Genomic DNA, 11,206 nt, shown 5'->3' with positions numbered 1-11,206 from the left:
TTAGATGGGCAAATGTGGCTATTCATGCTGGATATGATAAAAGAACTAAACAAGCAAATCCCTGCCTCAGTCGGGAGACACAGGCATGCTTGGCAGAACAGCCGGATATTCCATTAACATCTGCCTGTAATGCCATTTGCGTAGAATCTTGCAATTATTCCTTTATTTATCTAGTACCTGTGCTTGTTTTCATACCTGGCACTAGCTGGATATTTGTGTTGTAAGCTGTAAATACCACCAATCTGGCCCTCCAAGCACGAATATGAAGAGAAAAAAACAGACGACTAACCGCTACCAACCTGCGCTGTGATGTGTGAGTTTGATATTAATGAAAGACTAAAGCGCTGTGCTGTGAAATACTGAACAACATTAAACAATGTGGTATTTATAAGCTATTGGCATTTGGAAGGGTAAGTCAGACTCAACAGCATCCTTGTCCTTGTTCCCCTATTTAAAACAAATTAAAAAATTAAAGAAAAGGCACCTTTACTTACTGCTGAACTGGATTTTTCTTCTTGCCCTACAATCCCCGGATGTAGGACTTGTGTTATTGAAGTGTATTGACTTTTTATTCTCAACCAAAGCAACTATGATTGTGAACAAACCCCGGAGTGTGACCATGTGATTGTGACCAGTTTTTTTTCTCCTGCAGCTTGGACCTGCTCCTAACTCTTTTTGTGTTCTTCATTTGTTTTTGTTTTTCCTGTAGCTATGCGGCTGTGCACGGATGAATGTCGCGTCCTGGGACACTCTGACCAGTGCTGGATGCCCCCGCTGTCCTCGCCCGCCTCCTCTGACTACCGCAACAACATGTACATCCCCGGGGAGGAGTCCTCCCAGCAGCCCCAGCTCGACGATGACCAGTCCTCCGTTGATTCCGAGCGCCGCAAGAGCTTCTCCACTTTTGGCAAGGAGTCTGGGAACGAGGAGGCCGGGGCCGGGGGAGTTGAAGGAAGCGATGCCTGCGTGGCCGGAGGAGGGGCTGGCTCCCTCCTCACAGAGATGAACTCTGTGTTCCAGCGGCTCCTCCCCCCTAACATGGACTCGTACGCCGAGTGCACCGAAACAAGCCCACCCTCGTCCTCCCTGACCACTGAGAGGGGAAGTGGGCGCAGTGGAAACATGGCAGGGAACCATAGCAACAACGCTGTTCCTCAAGACAACCGGCGAGGGTTGTTGCCAGGTGGGAAAGGTCCCGCTTACCCCCCAGGTGTGGCTGCATGGGCGGCCAATACCCACTATTTGAATCCCGGAAGTGGATCTGTGGGAGCCAATCATGTCTCCTCTTCCTCCACCTCTTCCACGCCCACTCCCAACTCCACCAACGGACAGCCGCCACACCTCAAATGGCTGCCAGCCATGGAGGAAATCCCGGAGAATTATGAGGAAGACGACTTTGACGGCGTCTTCCATCAGGGTCACCCGGGCAACAAGCGCAGCGAGAGCCGCCACGAGGCCGGCATGGACGCTAGCGAGCTGGTGCACGAGATCAATAAACTGCTGCAGGACGTCAGGCAGAACTAAAGACAGAGAGAGAGAGAGAGAGAGAGAGAGAGAGAGAGAGGGGGGGGGGGGGGGGGGGGGGGGGGAAGAGAGAAGGCATAGCATGGTTTCACATTTCACCCCCATTCTGGCAAGTGCTTGTTCTTTGTGCCAACATATATAAACTGTATGATGACTGTTCTTGTTCACTGTAATGGTTGTCTTGTTGATTTAGCCAAATATCCTCCTTTACCGCTCGGTGCTGAGAGACTCACGGAGAAAAGTAAAACACGGCACTGAAATTGGGATTGAGGTGACTCAAAGGCATCAAAGCGAGAGCTTGAAGAACAGTTGTTATTACAACTCTCTCAGAAAGTGTCTTGAACGAGTGATTTGAAACAGAAACTGTACCCTTTTCTTTGTTTGTAATGTTTACAGCAGCGTGAACAGACTCCACAGGGAGGAACCAACAGTTGTGTGATCTAATTCCTGCTTCTACACTGTACAGTATTGTACAGTATCTGTGGAAAAAGGCAAACTCACTTGAATATTGTGCTATGTCTCCTGTTTTGTTATTATGGAATGTAACTGTACAATTAGACCTTTGTATTTAAAAAAAAAAACAATACACGCTTTTTTACTTCTATATATTTATATGTGTCCGTGTATGTTTGTACAGAAAAAGAAAACAAATGTCTATTTTTTATATTTGTCACTGCATGTCTTAATATCACTTAATGTGTCTCTTTTCCTCTGTTTATTTTATGAAAAACAATTGTATTTAATTTTGGTATTGAATATGTGTGTGTGCGTATTCAAAGTAATCACATTCCAATGCAGTTCCATGTTGGAAGTTGGTTTTGTATGGTGACATTGTGACCATGGGATGGTAAATAAAGTGGAGGGATTCATAACAGCGTCTGAGAGTTATCATTCATGCTATGTCTTGCGTTAATTTCCTGACTTTTATTTTTCATGTTTTCCCTTCCAAGCGCGTCAATTTGCCCCTCTGTGTCTTAGCACCCCCTAATGCCCAGCATCAGAACTGCAGCACCCTCTGTCTGTGTTCACAGCTCCAATCTGCCATGTGCTTTCTGGGCAAACCTCATTATACCACAATTCACATGCATGACTCTAATAAATACCCCATTAGCTGTAAATTTATTCCCAAATGATCTTTTTCAATTCAAAATGCATTTAGGCGTTAATCTAGTTTCAGAGTAGGGAGTCTCTGTCTCTAAGTCTCTCATCCATGGCCACATCACGCTTATGGTAAATATGCTTAGCAAATGAACAGCATCTGATAATAGCTGCACATGATGAGAAATTAAAAAAGCGTGATACTGTACACCGCAGCCATATGGGCCGGTAATACAATTAAATAGAAGGTGGGTAGGGAGCCCCTCCTCCCCTGCCCTGCCCTGCTCTCACTCACTCTGCTGGTGTTTAACTTGGGGATAACACACGCGTGAGCAAGACACACAGTTTAGCCACACACAGGCAGGAGAAAATAGAATATTGAGTTGTGCTTAAAGTGTGAAACCTCAACAACTGGGGCTAAATGAGGCAATTAGCCTCATGAGACAGAGCTTTAACAAGGTAAAGGTTAGAATTTGCATACACACACACGTGTGCAAGCACACACACACACAGACACACACACACACACTCACACGCATTACACAGACACACATTCGCTCACCCGCAAAACAAGACCACACACTTATAGACACACATGAGAACACACAGTAGAAAAGCGGATGCCACTTAAAACACACACACGCACACATGCACACACACACACACACACACACGCACACACACACACACACACAAACTTATTCAAACACGCACGTACAAACACTTAATGATGAGCTTGTTTGTCTTCATCATTAAAGAGGCCAAGCCTCAATAAACAATACGCACTTGCTGTGTGTGAGTGAAGGAAGGAAGCTAAAGCATGCTAGGTGCTAAATTAGCTCAGCCTCTTGTAAGCTAGCTTAACATCACTGTAGCGGAGCAGTTAGCGAGCTAATGCTCTCCGGATGGATCTCTATGACATTTTGGTCGTGAGATAATGTTAGTGCCTCGAAGGAACAATCTAGTGTGGAAATATGCTGTATGTTACCTAACAAGATTCAACCACTCTTGTTCGGTAAATATGACGTTAAAGCCTTAGCTTAGCATAAAGACTTAAAACAGAGAAAGGGGAAAGCTAGCCTGGCTCTGTTCAAAGGCTACCAGGACCTCTAAAGTTCAGTAATTAATGTGTTCAATTTTACATCCTAGTTTCCCCATATCCAGTTTTCATGCTATGCTAAGCTAGCTGGCTGTAGCCTGATATTTTGCAGACACACATGAGAGTGGTCTCCATCTTCTGGTCTAAAACTCGACAATAAAAGCGAATGAGCATATTACCCAAAAGGTCAAACTGTTTCTTTGACTAAGTATAGTGACATGAACCTGGGTAAAGTGAGACAGATACAATTTCACAAAGCAGCATGAGTGGGATATGCAGCATTTCATCAAGTGTGTGTGAGTCGTTTCAAAATTAGATTGGCAATGCATGATGGATGGTCTTTAGCAACAACACATTTCTGTGGCATAGGGTAATGGTGTGTGTAATAGAAAAAAAAACTCTCCGGGTGAAAATTCTACTAGTGCTCATTTATTACTACTCAGGTAATTAATTTTACACAAATACAACAGTGGCACTGATATGATGTTGAAATATGAACTCCAGCTTAATATTGTCGTAACAAATCCACCAATAAATTGTGTGTCAGTCACACTTGCCTTTCACTCTTTTTTTTTCATTCTGAAAACCTGCTCTCCTCCATCTTCTCTCTCTCCCCCCCCCTGTATACCTTCATATCTTTCTCTTATCTTCTGGCTATTTCTGTCCGTCCATCTGCCTGTTTAAGACACACACACACACACACACATAAATATTCTCCTTCACACACACAAAGATGCACACACAAATCCCAGCAGCACTCTGAGCTCACATCACATTCTCGTGTCCCCGTACACATTACAATGTGTAATGCTCCTCTCTATTTCATCTCTACTCATCTTGTCACTGTCTCATTCCTCCCTAATCGTTAATTTGCTAATGCGTTTCCTATTTACATCACTGGAAGACAAGTATTAAGTTGCTCCTATTATAGCCTAACTTATTTCTTTAGCTTGTTTTAGACAATCTCCAAAATCCGTCCTAACATAATTTGCTTCCGGAATGCGTTGATTGTTATGATGACAGGAAATTAAGAAGGTGAGGGTGTGTGTGTGTGTGTGTGTGTGTGTGTGTTACGCTGTGTTATTGGATCTGCTGACGTGAAATCAGCTCTCATCTGAAGTCAAACACCACACTGACCGTCAAAACAGGATATTGGCAAGCCTGTAAAATAAACAAGGGCTCAGGTGTTGTGTACACCACAGCAAGTCGCTGTGATAAAACTGCCTGATATGCCTCGGACCTTATTGCTTAGAAACATTTATAAAAAATAATACTTTTCAGCTTTTTCCTGTTATAGTATCTTTCTATTTGTATTTCTTTATTCATTCATTCGTGTGCGGCATGGGCTTTCTTGTCCACCAGCCTTCGAATCCTTTTAGAGGAGAAATAATATGCAGCTAAAAGGCAGGTGCAGACTCCACTCGAGGGTGAAAAACACCTTTTTTTGATTGTCAGGCTAGCTGCTACCTTTACTTGACCTCAATGCCAACTTTTCAACTGAGAAGTGGAGAAGGAAAAAGGACAGATATGAACATCTCAGGTAGAAGCATCAGGTTGGAAATGATGAAGACGATGATGGTTTAGAATGATTGCGCTTCCAAAACTTTTGCTGTCATGTAATGTCCCGCCCACCACGAAGAACACAAGGCTCTCTCGCTATACTGTCTATTCACAAGGCAGGTGTCTTTTGACTTGACTAGCATGTCTGCTTGATGGGCTTCACTGTTCTTTCTTTGTTTTCCTGTCAAAAGTCTGTCCATCGCTGTGCTTTTGTCATTTTGTTTGGGTCTGAAAACGCCGTAGCCAAAACTATTAGAAATAGAAGGTCACGAGGCCGTCCTTCCTCTGCAAATTCTGACCAGACAACAAAAAGAACATCTTTGACTGTCTGAATTTCTGTGTTTTATTTGGTTAAGTACTGGCTCCCTAACTGGAGTGTTTTCTTCTCTTCTCACATTGGTATGTTTGAAGGATTTTGTAAAAAGATCATGTTCCTTGAACCATCTTGGGATGAGTTCCATTAAATTAAAAACCCACTGAATTAAGTGTGGAATTATATTTTCCGGAATTTGAAGACGAATGCCGTTTCAAGGCCTTCTTAACAATGTCAGAAATAGCACGTCGGTGACATAATGTCCTCTGAAGTAGTCAAATCTGACAAATTGTGGAAATGGCCTCTAAAACACAGACCACGTGTAGATGTGTAATTGTTTCTTTGTCGTTCCACAGCAGACATTTTGACTTGTCATGACGACAGGAAAAGCACAGTTGTTACTGATGACACTAACAACGGCTCCGGTGCAGCAATTAAGGCAATGCAATTAGCAACATTATTAGTCACACTTGTGTTGGACAGGTGTGAAGTGGAAAAGGTGTTCTCAATGCATTTTTATTCCACATTTACAACGTATGTTCCCAGGTAGTCACACTACATGTACACCCAACTACTGAAAAATGTGAATGAAAGCCATACTTTATCGTTGATTGGAACACATCTTTGTAACACATTCAACTATTTTAACATTATGCACTAAAGAAGGTTGTAGTGCCCAATTTAACACTGAATGAAACATGTCTTCACCTCTGAGTAGCTCAGGTTGTGAAGCCATTAGAAAAGGGATTTTTCCAGCAGATGGCACTGTGGGACCTGTATTCTACCAACAAGGGATATGCTTTTAGCACACTCCACTCCCGACCTCAAGACAGTGCCATGGCATCAGCCAGGGCTGCTGAAGAGGAGTGGAGAGAGAGAGAGGGAGGAAAAGTGCTAGGGCCGACTCATTTTGTCAGTCTAATTGTATCTTGGTTTGTTTATGCACCTACAGGGTTTTGTCCCCTTTGATTTCATGCTGCCAGGACATGTGAGATGTTAATTCCTTTTGTGCATTTGCGCTCATCGTTGTGGCTATAATATGTGGATGTATGTGAATGAGAGCTTTTTCTTGTGCCTGTGTGTGTGTGTGTGTGTGTGTGTTTGCTGTACTCTCACCCCCTAATAGATATCCCCATCCAGCTTCCCATTTAGAATTGGAGAGCAGCCAGCTGTAGAATGCTCACCCTCACCAACTCTCTCTCTCTTTGTCTCTCTGTCTCTCTCTCTGCCTGCTCTCTCTTGCCCCGTCTCCCTTTCTAAACCCCCCCCCCCTCTCTCTCTCTTTGGACAATTGAAATAGTGCAGAGTGATAGAGACTAAAGACAGAATCTCACTGCTGCACCCAGTAGCTTGGCCTTGTGCCACATCATATAGACACACACACATATATTACACATGAATGCCACGTGCGCACACACACACAAACACACGCACAAACACACACACACACACACAAACACATACACACGCCACACCACTGCTATCAATCCACCCCGAGGCTAAGCTAGCTAGTTTGATATCCAGATGGCTTAATTACTGCATGCGTGTAGACGGTCACACCAGTGAGTGTGGGTGTGGGAGTGAGAGTGTGTGTGTGTGTGTGTGTACATTGGAATTAAAGGAGACTGTTATGTTGCGGGTTGTGCACTTTATGCGTGGGCCAACTAAAATTATGCAAAAGTAAAAAATGTATTAAAAAGACAGAATAATGAGGGTGAGGGTGTAATTTGATGCAGGTTGAGGTTGCTCCTGTATTTAACAAAAAGGCATTAAAGAGAGACGGAGTGGGTCGTGTTTGTTATGAAGAAAGCAAAGGCCAGTAAATCTGATTGCCGAGCTGAAGTCCGGACTTCACCTCAGGGCCAGCTGCTGTTGGCTGCTGTAACTCAATGCAATCTTTCATGGAACAGTTCTTTCATTTGAAGAAGTGACATGCTCCTGGGATTTACTATCCATCTTTCAAGACAAATCAATATTGTCTGTAATCCTTTGTGATTAATTTGGGAGCATTTACAAAAACAATGAAGATTTTCCACGTGTGTGTCATGCTCTCGGTTGCTTTATTTTCTCTTTTCAAAGGTTACGTTTTTATCTGTAATCTCTGCTTTATAAAAAAAAATAATAATAATACGGCCCCGCTAGTGGCCACTAGCGGTGGCTTATTGACTTTCTTGTGGAGAATTAGATGTAAAAATTGATACCACCCTAATGTCTGTACTGTGCCTAGAGCCAGAAGGCGATTAGCCTAGCTCACTAGCATAACAACTGGAGATATGTGGAAACAGTTTGTCTGGCTGTGTCTGAAGTTCAATAAAGGGACTCCCAGCATCTCAAAGCCTTAATAAACACATCAAATCGAATTCATGTAAACAGGGTAGGACTTCCTGGAACAATTTCTTGGCCCACTGTGACACAGTTATTCCCGGAGTCTTGTTGTCAGCTGGAGGTTGCCCTTAAACCAGCTGAGACTCCAGGATGTGATAAATGATGAATAAGCATACATAATCAGATGGTATTTCCCCAAATGTCAAACTACTTGCTACAATATATAGGCTAATTTTCAATATTACAAATGCTAATATTATTCAGAATGCTGTTATCTCTCTTTGACGCTCTTTAAGAATGAATTGATTGACTATGTGTTCACACCTCGAGACTTAAAGGGAAACAGGAGCTTTCCAAAATTCAGATCAATGTGGAAGCTTACATTTTAAATACAGCTTTAGCAACATCATTGCTGTTTAGTAGTAGATACAATAATTGAAACTGAAGCGTTATAAGAAAATAAGGCGATAGGTGGAGATTAAAAGGAAAGACAATGATACGGAGAGGGTGATAGAGACAGGGAGAAAGGTAGTGCAACTGTAGTGTTATTTCCCTGATGACCTGTCTCCCCCCATGCGACCTACTTCCACTATGGGTTACGTCAGATACCATCCACTCAGTAATTCATCTCCCTTTGGTGTGTGTGTGTGTGTGTGCGTGTGGTTGAAGGGGGGGGGGGGGGGGGGGGGGGGGGGGGGGGGGGGGGGGGGGGGGGGGGGGGGGGGGTATGCATGCATCTGTACTTACGCCTTGTATTTTTGAATCATTTGTCAATATTTGTGCGCGCGTGTGTCTGTGTGTGCGTGTGCATGTGTCTGTGTTTGCATGCAGAGGAGTAAAGTGATACCAGAGGCCATTTATCCAGGGACCATAGCAACCCTGGGTCTGCTTGTACTGCCTCATTCTTGTAGTGCGTGCGTGCGTGCGTGCATTTTTTGTGTGTGAGTGTGTGTGTGTGTGTGTATGTGTGTGTGTTCCCTATAGTCAAGCATCAAACAATCCCACTACAATGCTTCTCTCTTGTCTAGTGGAGGATCCTTCATGTTCTACTACAGCTTGAGGATGGTGTCATGTATTCCAACTTCAGCTATTTTGGACATGTTGTTTCAGTTAAACAAAGATATCATCGTCATACATCATGTCTGTAATGTTTACAGCACATGTCAAACATGCTAGCTCTTTCATTATTTAAACCTTTAGAAAAATGTCCCGGTTCAAAGTTGAGTTTTGAAAAATCAGCAGTGCAAATTAATGGCGCCATATTCTTGTCCACCACCATACCTAGACTTCCTCCTCTAAATGTACCAGCTGTCTTCTTTCACATTTTATCCAGTATTTGCGTTGATTTTGTCCTGTGTGTCCGTAGGCTGTAGATATAGTATTTGGATCCACCAGACCCCACCATTGACAAAGATAAGTATTTCCAGATTACCACGTGGCCCATTTTGCATTGATCTCTACGCTCTAGCTTGCTAACAAAGTAGCTAGTAGCAGTAATAACCCATAATTCACAAAGATAAAATACCAAAGTGTACAGTCAGTTTATCAGAGCTTTTCTTAAATCGTTTTTCTTGGAACAGCTAATAAGAATGTATTTGGGGATAGGTAACCAAAATAATGATGCAAAATATGCTAAAGGATTTTGTAGTATGTAGTGTGTTTAGCTCATTACTACACTGCATTACTACACTACACAGTTTACAACTGGCTGGTGAAGATAGTTAAGCATTTAACAACTAAAGAGTTGGATATGTTTTTCTCAGACGTTGCTAAAGACAGGAGCAAGATTATTAGACTTTGGATTTGTAGAAAAGGTAACTTATAATATATAATGAAATAATATAATAACATAACAGCATCATGAAGTGATGATAACATCATCACTACCCTACCCTGCAGGACTAATAAGGGAGACTCTTTGGGTGTTCATTGGGGGAAGATGTTGCGCTAGTTCAGCTGATTGGTCATGTTCAGAAAGGGAGGGAAAAGAGAGGGATGAGTGGGAGGAAAAGCTCCTCAAGGTATAACTCCCCACGTCCCCACACTTTCCCCCCTCCTTTGAGAGGGAGTTCAAATCGTAATACAACATTTTTTTCTGCCACATGGCATGGTTCTTGTCGTTGATTACATCCCACTTTGCAACACAGCAATACCACGTAGACCGTATATATTGATATTGATTGATTTAAATGTTGATCAGTCCAACACAAAAGATTCTTTTGTACCTTAAAATAATGTTACCAAAATTGTTTCAGTGGTTCATTAACCACTGTTCAGATAAGACATAAGAATAATGGTAATGGCAACATTAATGGACAATTCTGAATCCAACCTGTAGGGGGACCAAAGAGGAAAAGTGCTTTGGTCCATCCATCCATCTTCGACCGCTTATCCGGTATTGGGTCGCGGGGGCAGCAGCTCCAGTAGGGGACCCCAAACTTCCCTTTCCCGAGCCACATCAACCAGCTCCGACTGGGGCATCCCGAGGCGTTCCCAGGCCAGGTTGGAGATATAATCTCTCCACCTGGTCCTGGGTCTTCCCCGAGGCCTCCTCCCAGCTGGACGTGTCTGGAACACCTCCCTAGGGAGGCGCCCAGGAGGCATCCTTACCAGATGACCGAACCACCTCAACTGGCTCCTTTCAACGCGAAGGAGCAGCGGCTCTACTCCGAGCTCCTCTCGGATGACTGAGCTTCTCACCCTATCTCTAAGGGAGACGCCAGCCACCCTGCTGAGGAAACCCATTTCGGACGCTTGTACCCTGGTGCTTTGGTGCCTACTGTAAATGTGCTAGTTGACAAGTAGCTAATGCTAATGCTGGTCTATAACGTTAGCTAATTCTTGGTGGTTAACATAAGATTACAAGATTGTTCAACACGCTCAGTTATTTTTAGATTGATTGTTTTCACCACGGTTTCATCAGTAAAGGTAACCGTACAGACTTATTAATGTACTGGTATTTTAGCTAGCTAGCACACCCCTGTCTGTCTGCCTCAGTCTCCCGGCGCTGCAAGGCTTCAGGCGGGATAAGAGCTCTCAACAGCGCCGGCCCGGGGACATCCACAGTCAATCAGTCCCCAGCCAGCTAGCAACCAGCCACTATAATTGCAGCTCCGGCCCTAAGACACATCCACAGTCATCCCCAGCCAGCTAGCAACCATCCACTATCATCACAGCCCCAGGGACACATCCACAGTCAGCCCCCAGCCAGCTAGCAGGCATCCACTATCTTTACAGACCCAGGGACACATCCACAGTCAGCCCCCAGCCAGCTAGCAGCCATCCAC

At 43.8% G+C, this 11,206-nt stretch overlaps 1 protein-coding gene and 1 long non-coding RNA gene across 4 annotated transcripts in view; both read left to right on the top strand.

Moving 5' to 3' along the window:
• pcdh18a (protocadherin 18a) overlaps window positions 1-2,396 on the top strand; it is a 7,731-nt gene extending 5,335 nt beyond the window's left edge. For 2 of the 3 annotated variants that reach the window (XM_034860312.1, XM_034860334.1), the window contains exon 4: window positions 710-1,550. In XM_034860312.1, the coding sequence (XP_034716203.1) occupies window positions 710-1,524 (815 nt within the window). In that variant the 3' untranslated portion in view covers window positions 1,525-1,550. Of the gene's footprint in view, window positions 1-709; window positions 1,551-1,588 lie in introns of those variants that run through there. The other variant, XM_034860323.1, reaches the window with a different exon arrangement.
• LOC117936915 overlaps window positions 1-11,206 on the top strand; it is a 672,281-nt gene that overhangs the window by 174,834 nt on the left and 486,241 nt on the right. The gene's annotated exons all lie outside the window — the stretch shown is intronic.

This window comes from Etheostoma cragini, chromosome 2 (assembly GCF_013103735.1).
Source record: "Etheostoma cragini isolate CJK2018 chromosome 2, CSU_Ecrag_1.0, whole genome shotgun sequence".
Classification (NCBI taxonomy): domain Eukaryota; kingdom Metazoa; phylum Chordata; class Actinopteri; order Perciformes; family Percidae; genus Etheostoma; species Etheostoma cragini.
The sequence above is the reverse complement of the archived record's forward strand: the minus strand, read 5'-3'. Positions and strand labels throughout refer to the sequence as shown.